The sequence below is a fragment of the Mytilus galloprovincialis genome, chromosome 10 (genome assembly GCF_965363235.1).
Source record: "Mytilus galloprovincialis chromosome 10, xbMytGall1.hap1.1, whole genome shotgun sequence".
In the NCBI taxonomy this organism is placed as follows: domain Eukaryota; kingdom Metazoa; phylum Mollusca; class Bivalvia; order Mytilida; family Mytilidae; genus Mytilus; species Mytilus galloprovincialis.
The window spans coordinates 89,132,843-89,152,380 of NC_134847.1; the positions used below are offsets into that span (position 1 = coordinate 89,132,843).

The 19,538-nt window shown below is 31.6% G+C and overlaps 2 protein-coding genes across 2 annotated transcripts in view; both read right to left on the reverse strand.

Moving 5' to 3' along the window:
- The window catches only part of LOC143048714 (MAM and LDL-receptor class A domain-containing protein 1-like), a 180,227-nt gene that overhangs the window by 144,397 nt on the left and 16,292 nt on the right, over positions 1 to 19,538 (reverse strand). The gene's annotated exons all lie outside the window — the stretch shown is intronic.
- LOC143048713 (uncharacterized) lies at positions 878 to 17,430 on the reverse strand. The gene is made up of 10 exons (XM_076222551.1): positions 17,312 to 17,430; positions 11,447 to 11,485; positions 10,105 to 10,181; positions 9,561 to 9,632; positions 7,230 to 7,356; positions 6,667 to 6,761; positions 4,658 to 4,726; positions 3,453 to 3,666; positions 2,565 to 2,666; positions 878 to 2,123 (listed from the first exon to the last, which is right to left on the reverse strand). Exons 1-10 carry the CDS (start codon positions 17,322 to 17,324, stop codon positions 931 to 933), a joined length of 2,001 nt encoding a protein of 666 aa, XP_076078666.1. The 5' UTR covers positions 17,325 to 17,430; the 3' UTR covers positions 878 to 930.

Consider the following 19,538-nt stretch of genomic DNA (forward strand, 5'->3'; position numbering starts at 1 on the left):
TTATATTTTAGAGTGGATAATTGGTTGTGGTCAAAACTGTTTGCCTGAGTTCTTCAACTGATTCGGTTCGCATGCACCCTTGGCTTTCAAATATTAGACTTTGAGCGTTCCTGTTTGGGGGAAATGCAGAAAAGCGCTTAATACGCTAGACATTTATAAAGTGTTAGTTTCATTTTATTCTATTTGAATCATAGAATCAAGTTTGCTTCTACTTATTCAAAAGGTTATAAATTATCATTTTTTTTTTTAAAGTTTTGATATTATAAGCAAAAAAAATTGTACATGTATTGTTATACTGTTATTCAAACTCTAAGAACAAACTGTGCATATTATAAATTGAAATATTTGTTATTTAAAGTCATATGTAGCTTCAAATTAAAAAATAATTTGAATGTGTTTGATATGCTTGAATTGTTAAGGACTATTAGATATCCTATTAGGTATAAGAAAGTATTACATGTATAATTGAATAATCTTTTTCCAACTTTATAAAGAAAAAGTGGTTTCGGTTATTTTAGGTGATCCTTATATAATCTGTTCATTCTTTTCTCGACTCTTCAAATTCAAGAGTTTGTACTTAATTGAGGTTAATTATATGGCCTTTCAAATACAGATTCGATTCCTAACATCACTGAAGAGATATTAATTGTCGAAATCCAGATATGGTGTTCTTTTTTGTGTACCTCTTGTTTACGGTATACCAAGTTTTCTGAAAGTTTTTGTTTTCAGTTTGGTATTAAGATCATTTTTTTTTTACATCTGGGGATTCATTTATTTGGCAGTCAGCAGGGTTTATGTACATCCATTGTTTAACCTGCTAATCATTGATTGATTCTTTTTTTTTTCTATAACAAAACTTCAATAATCAAAGCTGAAAGATTTAAATACCATTTAATATGTGTCATAAATGTGTTTCCGACTAATTAAGCTTTACTTAGTATCGGTTCGGAATGCTATTCCAGCCGGGTACCCGTAACCATCTTTCGGACCGTCACCATATACCCAAAGACCAAATCGGACGTTTGATGTATGACTAATTTGATGAACACCACTATGAATAGGCATTGTAAATGTAGAATAGTGATTCGGTCCACCAAAGATATGACTTCCGTTCTCGTGATGCATTGGGTTCCCATCAAGAATAAATCCATCCCGGGCATTTGATAATACTGTGATGCTTATATAGTTAGTAAATTCTGACGGTACCGCGAACTCGTATACTGATAAGTACTGGTTGATACCCGGGACTGTCATCATAAAGGCATCACCGGAATAATCAGCAAGTCCCTTAGGAAACACCATAACCATAACGTCATTGCTAGCGTTGAAATACGATATCATGCCGTGATCAAAATCTACAAAGCTTCTCTCGGGAATGGATTTTGATTCTATCTTGAACTGATAATGAACCGTCACATTTGTTGGTTGATTACTATAAATTCGGACAATCTTGGATGGCCGTCTGGCAATATGTGGAATCACATACACTCTATCCCACTGATCTGATGGAAGAATCATTTCCATAAAAGGATTATAACCACCACCTGCTATGTAATTACCCTCATGGCCGCTCACAACAGCTATGGGTTCAGTACTAGTAATAAGAGTTCCAGAAAGATCATAAGAGTTTGAAATTTGGTAGGTTTCATACGCACTTAAAACAATGTTTTTAAATGTGTATTTTGCTTTATTTCGCTTCTGATGAATGTTAACTATAGTGTTTGGTTTATATGCTGCTACTACAATTAGAGCATTATACGAATAACTTGTATACATAGGAACAATGTATTTTGTTGATAGAAAATTAGTTGGTATAGCCATATAGCCTTCACTGTATTTCTCTGTAGATTTATTACAGTATGTCAAGGCATATACACTAACTTTTGAACTGAATGATAATGCAACACCATGAAGAAATGTTCCATCCGAAGTCATCGCAACACTCCGGTTAAAATGTATGTTATACAGCTTTGGTGAGAATTGTATAGAAGTGTTGTAATGAGAGGAAAAAGAGAATTTGTGAAAAACTCCATTCTGTTTTGTTCCGATCAGTGCTTGTGGGGATTGACAACCCGGGAATTGTGTCTGAGGAAATACGAGCAGAAAAGTAGTACCGCGTGTATCTGAAAGAACAATTACATACTAAATCAGTAATAAGATAACCATAGGTATTCTTAATGTTAAGTGTGTACTAAGTATGCAAAAGGAACAAACAACAAAAAAATCATAAAAATGTTATATCCTAATTTCAGAAATTTAAAGACTTGCAATCATTTGAATAATAACGGTCTAACCAAAAACACCGGTTGAAAGCAACATATTTGTGATTTCAGTACTAAATGTAAAAAGTATCTGTAAAAGAATTTCATATGGTTTTTAAATTAATTTTGTTTTTATTTTTCATTATTATCTAATAAAAAAAAATACTACTTAATACTGCTTAAATGGCAATCGCTTAATCGTTAGTGTTAAAAACATTTATACTTGGATTATTTTTAAAACCATTATTTAACCATTTATCAACAACAATTCCAATTTTTGGGCACATGCATACATCTTGTTACCTGTGTATTCACAATGGTCACCAAAAACTCCATCTGGACATATGCAGTTTGATGACTGACAATTCCCGCCATTATAACATTGTTTTCCGGATTGACATATACCTAAATTCAATGTAAAATAACTGAACAATCATAAAGGTAAATCATAGAACATAGACAGACATTGTCATAAATATATACACATATATATACAGCTGGTTATCAATTAAATTGTGTAATTCGATGTTATAATCTAAATTTACCTGAATCCAAGAAGCTTAGATGGCTAATACAACTGTTCGATAATATATACCATGGCCAATACAAAACTAGTCAGATCTGAACTGGGACGACAAAAGTTTGTGACTAAAATGTACTTCCCATCAGGAGCCCAAACATGTTACTTTCAACCTGAAGAACCGTTAAGAATTTGGGAACTGTGGTACCAAAATTAGTTTTAACATTTATGAGAACTGCATTATTGCATGAGGCACTTTTTAAGTATTGTGAATTTATAAAGCACTACAAAGGCTTTGAAGGCCGTTAAAAACGAGGACACTATTTTATAAGAAATCTGTAAAATTGAAAATTTGTTCTGCAATCATATGTTTACGTCATCCGTATGTTCAAAAAACATATGGTTGCAGAACAAATGTCATTTTGTTCCAAAACAGCATCCAAATGTTAAAGCGTAAAAAGAGTTGTAAAGACTTCTGATTTTTTTCAAATTGTTGGCCGTTTGGTTTTATATTTACCGAAAATTGTTCTATTTTGTTGAAACGTAGAAGTGCTTAGATGCAACAGATCATACTAAAAAACAAAATGTAATAGACTTACAATGTAGTTGCAAAGGTAACAATGTTTTGAAAGACTAAATGTGTACAAGAATATGCTAATGTAAAAACATACTTATATGAGGTGACTGAGTAAAGATGTTAGAAGTTGGTGTTGGATGGGAATTTTGACTTCCAGGTTTCTGGGTTGGTAAAGATCCATATTCTTTGTTACAAAGATGACCTTGACAGCAGCGGAGGTTTTGACCTGATCTTTTAAAAATGTCACGCTTGTACGATGTCTCAAGATCTCTACGACCTATTACAGGAGCAGTAATGGACATGCATATCTGCAACAACATTACACAAATCTCATATATAAAAGAAATATGAATATTGATTAAAAAACTTTGTGATAGTTTGATTGATTGTTCATTTTTGTTTGGAAAATATTTTTCGGCGAAAAGAAAATCATGTTCAAAACGAAAAAACAAACACACAATGAATACATTAGGTCGTTCCTTTAATACAAACTGTCCAGTATGAAGATCGCGGAAATGTTGACTCCTAATCAAATGTCGGAATACTGAATAGGGAGAAACACGGTGTCTTAAAACCGGCAACCTAGGGATCCGGATCTCTTAGGGATTTTTTGCAAGGGTTTAAAAGCTGCAGATAATTTGGTATGCTTGCAAAAATATAGCAAATATCAACAAAATTAAAGAGACGAACTATGTCAAAGCGATATTAAAGTAGAGGACTTTTAAAAAGGCAAAATATACAAATGAAGAATTCATTCAAAACTAATAAATTAGTGACAGGTTGGCGAAAAAGAAAACCAAAAACAAGTCCAACAAAACAAAACAAAACAATATAGACAAAAACTAGACCCTCGTGTGGTACCGATTTGTCTGCTTCGATGCATTGGATACAAAATAGGAAATCAGGCCACTTTTTTACAGACATGTTAAAGACAATTTGTTAAAAAAAAATGACAAAAGAATTGAATTAAAACAACATTTACAATTAGAAATCCTCATGTAGAATTATTAAAGTCGATCACACACCAATTAGTCTATATTTGTACTTCTTTGAACTAATACGATATTAAAAAAAAAACTTGTTTTACTGAAATAACTGCTAGCACTGTATCCAGTAATTCATTGTTATCCTTTCGTTTGATGTGTTTGAGCTTTTGGTTTTGCCATTTGAATAGGGACTTTCCGTTTTGAATTTCCGCGTAGTCCAGTATATTTGTGATTTTTATTTTTCCTTTTCTTTACACATTCATTAAAATAGATATAGGAATATAAATAAATAATTGAAACAAAAGTTACATACGTGACTCTCTATACATCCACTGTTATAAAATACTTCTCCTTGCCGTGTTCCTTCTTGCATGTAACACATCTAAAATATGAAGATCTAAATTTACTCTGTAAAATATTATATAAATAACAAATAGCTGCGAGGGTAATAGAGCACTGAGATTGTTATTCCGACAAGACAGTGTCAACTGAGGCGAACCCGAGGTTGACAATGTTTTACGAGGGTTACTAATCTTCTATATCACCCTCTCAGCTATATGTTAATTTTTTTTTTAACTAAATGTCTTATTGTAATTGTCTATAACTGTTGAATTTTATCATGACGTCACGTACATAACAACGTTACAGATATTAGAAAACTTATTAGGATTGATGAAAGGATAATCGTGTTGCAACAATACAGAGCTAATAGTATGTTTTTCCTGATTTTCAGGACACACTGCATATTCCTCTATCTACGTACCTCTCTCAATATTTATATCGTTTAATTATGTAAACATATCACATGCTCGTCACATCTCAGATTATGAAAATATAAACAACCAGTATCTACTTTCAACTTCTCAAATATTTTAATATTGTTCATTTATTTCCTTCTTGTATCTTGATATCCGCTTCTCATTTAGTTTGGTATTAGTGCCATGTACAGTATATGCTTTTCCATAAAAATATGTATGAATGCCTTCACAACAAAACTCTAAATATGACTTACAGGCATGTTTGATAGGAAGAAAAATATGCTATTGATGCCATTTTAACTGTGACATAGTTTGAATCAAAATTCGGACACATGCATGCCAGCATTGCTTATTGGTAGATTTTGAGGGGAAATAAAGGTAACAGTAGTATACCGCTGTTCAAAACTCATAAATCCATGGACAAAAAACAAAAACGGGGTAACAAACTAAAACCGAGGGAAACGCATTAAATATAAGAGGAGAACAACGACATAACACTAAAATGTAACACACATAGACAAAATCCCACGAGAATAACAAATATAACATATGTATATAACATCAAAACCAAATACATGAATTTGGGATAGACAAGTACTGTGACACGTCTTATCGCAATGTGAATTTACACTCAAAAATAAGAGAAAACAAACGACACAACGTTATAATGTAATACACACAGAAACGAACTATAATATAACAATGGCCATATTCCTGACTTGGTACAGGGCATTTTTAAAGGGAAAAAATGGTGGGTTGAACCTGGTTTTGTGGCATGCCAAACCTCGCACTTTTATGGCCATGTGAAATATAACATCAAAATGACAACACAGGACTACAATAAAAATAAATTGGAGAACACAATTGACAAAGAATCACACGAACAACAGCCAACAAAAGGCAACAAGTTCAAAATTTTAATACGCCAGAAGTGTATTTTGTCCACACAAGACCTACGTGTGACGCCCAGATACAAAAGTTTGAAAGCCGAAACGAGTACAAATTTGAACAGCATCGAGGACTAAAAGATCAAAAAGGTTGTGCCAAAAACGGCAAGGGTTTTCTGTTAACCAGAAAATCCCTATAATTTAGAATAATTTATACTTTTGCAAACAGTAAATGTTATAAAATGAATATTCAAAAGATGTACATGATAAAACTGAAGTATTAACTAATTACAGGAAACAACTGAAATACATTTACATAACCAGACATTTGAAACACAAAAGTAGACACATCCGAATAAGTTTAAACCTCTACGCCAAGTGACGTCTTATTTGAAACTGAAAAATGACGAAAAAATGACGTCATTTGAATTTGTAAAACAGATCATCAAAAAATGAAAAATGACGTCACATAAGAATGAATAAGATAGAATTAGGATTGATTTAAGATTATATGTTTGAACTAAATACTGATATTGCATTTAATAACAAAGCACATTTTAATACTTATTAATATCAAACTAAGGTAGCAATTAACTTTATTATAAAACTATGTCCGGTTTGTTTTGAATCTAACTTCAAACGTAAAATATCGTACTGATTACGGAAAAACAGTTTACCTCATTGGTATTACAAAATGATATTTGCCGACAAACATCTCCTCTCAGACTTCCTTCACAGTTGTAACACACCTTACTATTGTGTTGAAAAGAATCTGTAAACAAATATTTAGGATTTAAACAGAATATATATTATACTTAAAAACGTAACAGTATCCAAAATGTCACACATTTAGCATAAATAGCATTAGAAATTTTACAAGTTCTCATACAGTATCAAAAATTAGTATTATCATGATTTGACATATATATGCGCATTATGCTTTCAACATAGCTAAACACACAGAACTATGTACCAACAGATGACGTAAATCTGAATGTCGAAGTCCAACAACATCTAAACTTTCAGAAATTATTATATAATATATGCCACAGACATCCATATCTTAAAAATATATACTAAACATCGACCATTGTCAAATCATATGACAAACGTGAATGTGAATCTAACATTTGTAATTCCAAGTTTATCATACTTGTGACTTGTGAGTTCGAATCCTCGAAATGAAGAACAAAACCGTGTTACCACATATACTGTTAACAAAATCATAAGGTAACCAGACCTGTTTCTCCACAACCATTGGTGTTACACATATCTGATGTACAACATTTAAAACAGTTTGTATGACCGGTCCCAGATCCGGAGGTTGGAGGATTAAGATTGAGTAATCTTTTTCGTCGATCGCATACCTGCAATACGTATTATTTTATAAACGTCCACATTGGACAACATACAATTATATCATCCAATAAACACTGCATATTCTAAATGTTCCTCAGTCAGTTTTCCCATCTGTCTGTCAATCAAACTATGAATTTTCCAAATGATGAATAGAGAACATCTTATTGAAATCAAATGGTACTTGTTTTTTTAACAACTAAAACGGGTGGGGGGGTTTTATTCAATGTTCTCCATTTAACGTTAAAATGGGCAATAGCTAAAAGATATGAAAATAATTAGAATATGATTTCGTTTGGTTCAATCATTTATAAAATTGAAATCATGTAATAATAATTCGTTTTTAGCAGCCAATTTGGTTCAATTTTGTTAAAAACAAAACAAAGAAATAATTCGACCTTATTAAATCCGTATTTATGTGAACAATAATTAACCTATTAGCTAGCGATTGGTGACGCATGAATAAATCGTGTTCAGCCATTAAAAGAAAAAGATTGTCAACATTAAATATGAAACAAAGGTGAACCTTTTCGTTGACTGGATCGATTTACTTATAAATCATTCTTAAACAGGTAAAACGTTAATTAACTTATTTTTAATCTCTAAAATGAAATCAAACAGACTTTAAAAAAATCCAATTGCACGAGGTTGCAATCTATTTATATGTATGTTGATGCTTATATCGGCTTATATGTCCGTTGAAAGTAATCGGAGGTTATATCGATGGTTAATTATGTGACGTCTAGACTAAAATCCAAACGAATTTCTGATATATATATATTATCGAGTAAATTCTGTTACAGATAATGAATATTTTAAGGTTTTTCTTGTCGTGGAACACACCGCATTATCTGACTTATATACCGTCAAAAAAACATTAATTTTATAAAGATTTGTAAATAGTATCCTATTTTACCGACAACACTAAAGTGGGATATTCCTTTCTAATGCGTTCAGGTTTTAATACGCCCTGCGGCTCATTTAGAATGTGAAATAAAACTCACTAAATAATTTAGATATAAACCTTTTTAAAAATTATTATCCATACACAATAAAAATATTACTTTAACTGCATGAAGTAAGACACACATGTATTGTTACCGTCCGATAACGGCGTATGACAAATACAAGACACATTGTAAGTACTTTATTGTATCACTTAGCTTATGGAAAAGGGGGAGGGTGTATTTTGTTTTTTCTATTTGTTATGTTATTTCTATCGCGGAAAAGTGGTTATTTTTTTTAACAATTTTACTTGAATCGAATGAAAAATTCAGAAAGATTGTCTTTTGAATAGCAATACATTTTATTAAAAGATAATCAGGACATTATTATATACCCTCCGACCCTTTCGTGAGATACGTTAATCATATTCAATAGAATATTAGATTATCTTAATATTAGTTTATCATTTGATAGAGTAAAAGGTATACATAAATTTTTAAAAGTTAAGAACTGACACGAAGACGAATAAAAACATATGTAGTTCACAGTATGATTTCCTATTCAGTGTGTATCGTTCTGAACATGCATGAAATATTTGCCACTAGACGTTAAGCAAGCAACCAAAAATCAATCAACCTATTCAGTTTGACTCAATAAGATTTTCAAAATCTTACACACAAATATGTTAAATCTGGATTTATTTTATGAAAGTCTACATTAAAATTCATCTGACATATATGATAATGTTTCTTTATTGTAGCGATAAATTATCAAAACTTCACGTTGTCTCTAAAATTAAAATGCGGGACTACAATGACGGTTTCTCTTACACCTATCATCGATTGAACTTAAAAAATAAATTTCCAAATCGGCAACAAAAAACTATTAGACGAATAAAGTTTTGAAGTAAATCATAGATTGCATGTTTATCAAGAAAAATAATGACCTCACACAGGTCATTATTGTATGCCTTGGAGCATATATCACTGAAACATGGTATCGTCCGGGTTGATTCTGAAAAAGAATGACCTGTCGTTCTGAAAGAAAATAACTCCATATAGGTATATAATTGTTTAATTTATTTTTTTCAGACTAATTGTAATTTGGATATACGTTTGAGCATGTTATGAGAATTTAAATCAATTTGGTCTACAGGAATTTGAAAGCTAGTGCCTCTTTAACTGTTTTATAATAATGATGTTTGAGTATTCGAAAATCTGTTTTTATTTTTTGGTTTCTGAAATGTGTAATGTTGAATTGTAATGATTACCGCTGGTAAAAAGCAACCAAGCTTGTATCGAACATCACCATAAGAGTCTACAAACTTCTCTAAACCACAAACCTGATAATAAAAAGTCATGTTTTTAATTCGTATCACCTAGATATAAGATATTGTAATGTTGTATAAAAGTGTTAAATTCTGTTGTCATCAGTGATACAAAAAAAAAACTCATTTGCAAGGATGGTAAGGCGAGTTTAAGTGAATATGTTTTATATTAGATATTTTAAATTCAATAACCAATTCAGAAGAAAAAAGTAACCAATAATTTATCTGAAAGTTTATTAGCATATAAGCAAATAAAAATTGTGGTATTCGCGTAAATTCACAAAGAAAAGTGAAAGTGGTCGATACTAAGCATGTTATTGAATGATTGCAATAACTCAGAGATGTACATATCTATACAGAGGAGGAGCGTTTCAAATTCATAATGATTGTCACGTGTAATTTTGACAATACTTATTTCACTGCACAGAAATATTTTTATAATCATTAATTAACAAGCATGTCTGTGAGTTAGAAAAAATAATAGTACCTCATCAGATGGACATTGCCTCACATGCTGACAGAATCTAGGGTGAATAATATCTGGACAGTTTAAACATGTCAAAGCTGAAAAAATTAAACAAATATGAATTAAGTTCTGAAGAACGGGATTGTTAAATATCTGCTTTACAATACACCATCAAAATAATGACGAATATGTAAAAAAAAAAAAAAAAAAGAGGACAGATAAAAAGAAATAAAAGGAACATATTTGTGTATATTAAACTGTTAAGCTGCTACAGATTAGCTCTTTCATGTTTAGATAATTTTTTAGGAAGATTCCATGTATACAGTTTATATCATGGATTGTACAATAAGTTTGAGACATATTTGCAATAACATTTTATATGAATAAGAAAAAATGAGTTATTTATAATTGCACTTTTTACTTATCCAAAATACTTCATTCAATATCAAATAAAATGTTTTTAAAATCTTTTTTCTTTAATTTAACCATTTATAAGGGAATATCTCTTAAAGCAAAAAATGATTAATGCAAATGAAAGGCAAATTCTCATTGTATCTACCTGTAACAAGAAAAAAAGTATAGTGACAGCATTTTTTTATTTTTTAGTCTCATTGAAATATTTTATTTTACAAAAAAAATCTTTTTCTCATGAACAATCTATGCACGTTTTGGGAATTTTGCTTGACCTTTAGATTGAAATCTAGTACGACGATCAATACTTTTTATTACAAATTTTTAATATCAGCGTGGTAAAATCCTCATTTTGGTAAAGTAAGAGAAAATTATATCTGAGGAATTAAAAACCAATGGTCCACAGTAAACAATGATGTAAACTTTTTTATGATGTTTTAATATATGCGAAACGATTTTCTTATTATCTCTCCTAGATTATATCTAAAAAAAATAATTGTGATAATAGTAAAGACCTGACCGATTTTATAAAATAATACACAACACTCGATGTACAAGGAGCACAAAAACATTATTTCTGATTCTAAGTAATAAGATTTGTTTTACTTCAAATAAAAACATTCATGAAACCAACCACTTAACGCAAAAACCCAAAGTTATATTCTTAAACTTAACAACATAATGCACATTGTATACACGTAGATGAGACGTCTGACCTCATTATACGAAAACAAAAAGTTATTTAGATTATGAATTAATCCAATGTAAGGCATTCAACAAATAACAAAACTCTATACAATACACCAAGCCTACACGGAAAATTAATTTTTAAAAAAGTACAATATATAAACCATAGAAAAGGAACGTAATGCCTTAATAACAATTTGGTAGACAACAAAATCCCAAGTTCAGCAGCATGCAATATATAATTTATAACAAATAGTTGACTTACCATTTGATGTTGTTATAACAATACCAATACAAACAATACCTAAAAAACGAAGGTAATATTATGAAACATGAGATAAGAGGAAATTAAACATTTCTACTATTATTTTTTATGCAAGAAAGTATTAAAACAATTTTTTATTTGTCATTTTTAAATTGTTTTAAATGGATGTGTATTCATATTTGTAAATTACAAACACTTTACTTGAACAGGCACATACGGAATGTTGTTTGGTATTATATGTTTTAGAGCGCTCAACCCTTTTACTTATCAAGAGAAATTAAATCAAATAGTATAATAATCATAAGAACACAACTTTTCTATTGAAATAATTCTAGTGATAATAAACATGTTGTTCCCGACCAAAATATCCTTCAGTTCACATTCAGTACACATAAAGTGGAAATAAGTTTTTTACATAGAGAACGAAAAGTTCTTAATCTGGAAAATGTCATAAGTGATTTTTTCAACAGGTGTAGATAAATGTGTGGTAATAAATCGTTTTATAACACAATTCATATTATAACCGATAAAGACAGTGTAAAATTGACTGGCTCTCAATCAACAAGACCCCATCCTTTTGATTAACATTAAATAGACCACAATTTTAAATCTGACACGAAGGACAACTGATTGTGCAACACGATTTAGTACTCTGTAATTAAAAATAACTACAATATGTCAACCAAGGACAAAGTCGCTGCTAAATAATGTCAATGTAATTGGAAACCGATGATATAAGAAACTATAATAAATTAATAGAACGTGGCTGCTTATTTTCACTTGTGTCCAGTAACTCCGGCTTCCGTACTGTCCAGACTCTTAGGTAGCAATACACAGTTAGAAGTTTAGTTTCGCATTATGGCCCCTGTGAATTTTTTAAATATGAAAGTTTTTGTACAATAAAATTGATTTTTAGATAATTGAAGAATAATATAGCCTTCTTAGTGGGTTTATATGAACATTAAGATTGTTTTTAACATGTTTTATAGGCCATTTATATGATTGACAGTCCGTATTTTCCTATCCGTACCGTTCATAGGTCCATACATTATTGTAGTGTTTATCAACAAAGATTTTGTGCTCGATCTTTTCAATTCAATTTTATGGAAAAACGAGCAGATAAGCATATGATTTTTTTGGGACCACTTGGTAGATATAAACCTATGGATTCAGGAAAGGTATCACTGTAATTGATTGAAATTTTCCTTTAGACCAAATTTTGGAGACTTTTGTGACATGTTCACCCCCCTTTTTTGCTATATTTTGTATCTAAGAAATGCAGCTTGTTGCCATGGTTACACCCAAGAGGGATTATATTTCACCCTTATGACCATTAGAAATCAAATCTATGGAAGATTCTCTTTCTATAAGTATATACATGCATAACACACATATAAAGACTTCTTTGTTAGACAGGAGGGGAAAGAGGGTGTTTAAAAATTTTGAGTGTCAATTTTAAGTTTTTTTCCTAACTGTGTATTGCTACCTTACACTTTGCAGGAATTTTTTAATTATACTAGTTTTAATTACAGTTGGCAGGGATGTGTAAATACGCAGCCACGTTCTATTCCTGAACCTTAGTAAAAATTTATTACTCATTTTTCTTATCATCAAATTACTATATTATTGGGATGTTTAAATACGCAGTCTCTGTTGCAATTGCTCTACCGTTGTCATATTTAAAATATTATATCAGCTTAGATCGGTCAGGACTGTTTATTGGGACTGTATTTCCACGCAGTTGTTTAATATCTCAACTGTCACCACCTTTGGGAATTTAGAGTTATGCCAGTTCACATCGTAAATAACTATTTTTATTTTAGCATATCTTTGTAGTCTTTGCGCCGTGTTTGGAAATTTTAAAATTGTTCCAGCGTTCGCTTAAATTGTATAAATTTCAAGATTTTGATAGAGTCTTAATTTGAATTGATCTTTATAAGACTGCTATTCGTTTGGGAAGCTTAAATGTGTAGTTTCTATTGTAATTGCCCTACCGTTGTCAAATTTGAAATATTATACATGTACCAACTTGGATCGGTTAGGACATTTTTGATTTTTTTTGTTTGAGGACTGCCCTAAATGCAGTTATAACATATAAACTGTCACAACCTTTGGACATTTAGAGTTGTGCCAGTTCACATCGAAAATAACTATTTTCATTTGGCATATCTTTGTAATCTTTGCGCCGTCTTTGGAAATTTTAAAATTGTATCAGCCTCTGTGGTGTTCGCTTAAATTGTATAAATTTCAAGATTTAGAAAAAGTTTCTCAGTTTAATATATTTACATGATTCATTTGACATCGTGCTATTATTGAAGAAGGATATCTGTTATCCGAAATATCTAATATTTGTTCATTTTATTATATTTAATGGTGATGTTGTACCCTTTTTGACTTGTTATATATTATATTTTGTAGTGTACAGAATCATATTACTTGATTCATCGCCCTGTAAGATTGATCGTTGACTATTTATTCAGTCATAGTCATGTGTGTTAGAAGAATTCAGCATTCAAACAGACTAATTTGGTGGTAACAAGCATTGAAATTGCATGATCTTCAATTGAATTACGTATCAACAAAAATAACAGATTCCAAGGTAAGGGAGCTACCATTTAATTTTTATGGGGGGGCTAGGATGAAATTTGAAAAAAATAGGCAGGACAGGAGTTTTGAGTAAAAAAAAAAAGGCAGGATGCGACACTTTGCAAAAAAAAAAGGCAGGATGACAATTTAGGTAAAAAAAAGTCAGGATAACTAATAAAAAAAAAGGCAGGACCGAATAGAGTGAAAAATAAAAAGGCAGGACAGAGATTACAACTAAATAAAAATGCAGGACAAAATTTTTCATCCTAGCCCTCCATAAAAATCAGATGGTAGCTCCCTAAACTGAAAAAAGAGGGAGGTCCATAAAATTTGACAAAATCAAACTATATTAATTAACGGAACGAGTGGAAAGCAGATTTTGATACAAGAAAAGATTGGTTAAACATGATTGTATAGCTAGCTATGCTGACCACTGCATTTGTAAAATAGTTGTTTATAATTTAGATAAACTGTCAAAATTTGTTAAGCAACACAAACAGACATACTTGGTTAATATGGGATTCAGCATCAAAAAATATACTTCATAAACATACAACACAAAAATCAATATAAATTTAAAAGACACTTCAACAGGAACAGTTTTTTAATTGAAATTTAAAGCGGTAAAGTACACCATAATGACATATACTATTTCCCGAGTAAGTAAGATATGAAAACTAACGATATAACAATTGAAAAAAAAAACACCATGAAGACCTAATGTGTAAAATTGAGAAAGGAAATGGGGAATGTGTCAAAGCGACAACAACCCGACCATTGAGCAGACAACAGCCGAAGGCCACCAATGGGTCTTCAATGTAGCGATAATTCCCGCACCCGTAGGTGTCCTTCAGCTGGCCCCTAAAAAAATGTATATTAGTACAGTGATAAAAGAGGGACGAAAGATACCAAAGGGACAGTCAAACTCATAAATCTAAAACAAACTGACAACGCCATGACTAAAAATGAAAAGGACAAACAAACAACAGCACATACGACATAACATAGAAAACTAAAGAATAAACAACACGAACCCCACCAAAACACTAGGGGTGATCTTAGGTGCTCCGGAAGGGTAAGCAGATCCTGCTCCACATGTGGCACCCGTCGTGTTGCTTATGTGATAACAAATCCGGTAAAAAGTCTAATTCGGTAGGTCACATTCATGAAAGGGAAGGGGAGTGTAGTTCAACCAACTCGTGATGGCGTCCGTAAAATTTACGAAGGGATGATTTCAACTTCACCATTTGGAACTCTTGGTTTAATAGCTTCCTTGTGAGCAGCAACCCTCTATCAAGAAAATAATGATAGGAAATGCAAGCACGGGAATATCGTATCAGTTGGGAGATATATACCCCGTATGCAGGTGCTGCTGGAAAGTTGCTACTTAGAAATGGAAAGTTCACAATTGGAAAGCTGAAATCATCTCTTTTGTCGTCATACTAAACTCCGAATTATACACAAGAAAATAAAATTAAAAATCATGCAAGACGAACAAAGGCCAGAGGCCCCTGACTTGGGACAGGTGCAAAATTGCGGCGGGGTTAAACATGTTTGTGAGATCTCAACCCCCCCCCCCCTATACCTCTAGCCAATGTAGAAAAGTAAACGCATAACAATACGCACATTAAAATTCAGTTCAAGAGAAGTCTTTGGACCCCCTGACCAATCCCCAATAAGAACGCCCAAAATCAAAATCAAAACCTCGAAAAACAAATATTGAGCCACGTCAAAGAGTTATACAAATAATTTGAAAAGTTAAAACAATGATTCTCTCGTCAGTACTTTAAATCAATAGGTGAAGACATCAATAACATCTGCATTGTTATTTAAAGTAAACAATAATTTTGAAAAGATTTAGAAATGTTTTCGCCATGCCATACACGGGTGAAGTAAGTGTAGTGCTGCTTGCATTTGTCTAAATTATACTTTAAACTTTAAAAGCATCTCATTTGTCATAGATTATGGTACTGTGTCGGCCGCTTTATTATTTTAGTTAAACTCGACATATACGTATACTAAATTCATCGCGACAATTTGGCCGCAATTATAAAGTTCAATGTAACAAGAAGAAAACGTTTTACATGTGAGAAGGTTAAATAGAACTATTTTAAAGTTTATTCTAAAGCGTTGATTTGTACATAAAAAATAGGTCAATATATGAGCTTTTGGCAAATTTTTACAAAATCAGCCGAATTTCAACCAAATTTAGGACCAGGAAACATTCAGTGTAGGCGTCGACAAACTCGATATTCAAGGTAGACATGTAAAATGTATTTACAAACATTATTATAAAAGAAATCTGTTGTTCGAATGCGCTCTATGTTTTCTGTCCAATAATCGATGGAAATTTACCAACTTTCTTTGACTTTTTGAGTGCAAAATCAAAATAAGTACTACTTACATGTATTTAAGAATTGAATGCTGCTTTTTGTAAATTTATTGGGGTGTAAAAGCGTTGACCGAAGTACATTTTGTATGAGCGCTTCCGCGCTTCATACTTAAAATTTGCGCACGGTCAACGCTTTTACAACCCTATAAAGTTACAAAAAGAAGCATTCAATACTTATAATTACATTCTTTTAGCTAGAATCATGAAAACACGATTTTTATCAAGTTTTCATTTAATTTGCCCGTGCACTTTATTGTGGGACCTCGTGTCATCATGAATGATAAATGTTATTGTCTAATACAATTGTTTCAGGAATAGCACGTGCTGTGCAGTTAGCCAATCAGAATAACGTATTATAATGAAACATACATCTAATGTAATTATAACGTTATGAATAAAACGCAGGAACGTAAATTTTCAACCACAGGCTTTATTTTCTATCTAGTCACTGTATAAGCAATGATTCATTGTGATATTGTGAAATTTTAGCTACAAAAGGGGCCATTTAAGGACCTTATCGAACCTACTCCTTTACTGTTTGCAAAAATATTAATTATTCGAAATATTATGGATTTTCATATCCCAGAAATAGATTACCTTAGCCGTATTTGGCAAAACGTTTTGGAATTTAAGGTCATCAATGCTCTTCAATTTTATACTTGTTTGGCTTACGAACTATTTTTGTTCTGAGCGTCACTGGTGACTTTTATGTAGACGAAACGGGCGTCTGGGGTATCAAATTATAAGCCTGATACCTTTTATAACTATTTGATTCCCCATTTCGTATCTTCTAATTTGAATAACACAACTGACTTTTGGTAAATAATTACAACATATAAAATACTAATTTTTTTCAAATGACTTTTCACTTATGTTTGATCACTTACCTAAAATTGGCATCACGAATAAATCAAAGACTCTTCAAACAGAGTGAAAGGTTTATTATCAAACATGGAATTCTGCACATTGAAATCAAGGCAATTATCCAACGCATGCTTATTTTCAACGTGTAGGAGTACATATATGTCAAAGATATAAAGAAGTCAAGGCTACCATAAGAAAACTAGCATACAATGGAACGATTATATCGGAACTTGTTTGTTTGTAAGCATTTTTCTTGTAAATAATCTATTTTTTGACTGCTTTTGATGCACCATACTCAATATTCTGGAGTTTTTTTTATTGAATCACAGGGCCTTGACATGGGGCAGGTATATACAGAATGATGCAAGGTTAGAGGTTGTGGATGGTGAATCCTCCCCTACAGTTAAATTTATAAAAATGATTTGACTCAGAGATCGATAAAAACACACAAAGACTATCAAATGAGAGGCGAAGAATACCAAAGGGTCAATCATACTCATCAGTCGAAAAAAAACTGAAAACAATATGGCTAAAATAAAAACACAACCATAAACGAAACACTATGTAAAAGACTTAAGACTGAACAACACAAACCCAACCACAAACTGGGGTTGATGTCGTTGTTTCTGGAAGGGTAAGTAGATCCTTAAATAATATAAAGACAAAAAATATCAATCATATTCGTGCATAATGTCTAGTGAGTAAACTTTTCACAGTTTTTTATCATTTTGTGTTCAAGATTTTTCATGTCTTTTATAGCTTACTAAGAGTTCTATACAGTATGCTCAGTGTTATTGTTTTTCTTAAACGATCTACTTTTATCATGTTAGGTTGATTTCAATTGATATTTTAGAATGTGTCGTAACATGTTTACCTATTATGTCTGTTTGTTTTGTTTACGAATCGTCGTCAATATAATTCAATTTGAGGCGACTGTCATACAAGTGAGAGGTTTAGCTAGCTAAAAAAAAGGTTAAATCCACCATTTTCTACTTAAGAAAATGACTGTTCCAAGTCAGAAATATGACAGTTGTCATACATATCGTTTGATTTTATTGAGCTTTTGATTCTGTCATTTGATTAGGGACTATCCGTTTTGAATTTTCCTCGGAGTTCAGTATTTTTGTATTTTTAATTTTATATTGTAATGTGACTATCTGTATCAGTTAAGGGTGACGGTTATGGCATGTAATAACGTTTAAAATGCTTCAATTTTATGCCCCTTTCCTATGGCAGGAGGTAACTGTTGTTCAGTGGTTGCCGTTTGTTGGTTTGGCTCATATGTGTTTTTCGTGTCTCATTTTTTTATAAATTAGACCGTGGGTTTTCCTGTTTGAATTGTTTTGCATTAGTCATTTTATTGCTTGCATCGATGGGAGCCAAAGCTCCGTGTTGAAGACCGTTCTTTGGCTGATAATTGTTAACTGTTTATGCATGGAAACTTGTGCTCGGGACCAAAATATTTGAAACGATCAAAATAAGTACAAACATTAAAATGTTGATAAAACCGAAAAAAGACCTTAAGTAAATCCAGATCTATGAATCAGAGTAACTAATAGTTCCTGAATATATGCCGTTATTCACGTAGGCAAAAGTACTTTCAATACGGTGGTGCATTTTTGCAATCGGTTAAAGAGGTTTTTAAGATTTATGTCGATTTCCAATGATGTTGTTCACAGGAAAAAACTTGGCCTGTACACTGAAAACTATGTAGGTGATTTACGACCCTGCTTAACCATAATGGTTTTGTACAAAGATTGCCTAGAATAAGTATCTTTTTATGTTTTTTGACGGTATCAACAACAAAATAATTTGTGTCCATGCTAGTGCTTCTAAAAAAATTTCGACGTAGTCAAAAAAATTTCGAACTCCGCGTTTGAACATATGTAGCTGATTTTTTCTGTGATTTTACGAAAATGTCTATAATAATGTCCAACACACGTTTGCTAAATATGTTTGATTGTACAGAAGATGTTAGTTATAAATACAGATATATGTGATAATCCCAGGTTTTAGTATAAACCCGGATGTTTTGTCTCAGAATCGATTTAAGGTTATTGAATAGCGGATGGTTACTGTTGCCCTTTTTATTGCAATGGTACAGTTAATCTATAATTAGTATTTTACTGCAATAGAAAATATCTTCTAGTGTACAATTTCCATTTTCACTGTACCTTTTCGCAGGGTTTTGAAACACGTAAAACGATATGCCTATGCTGTATAAAATAGAATTATCTACGGACGGGAAAT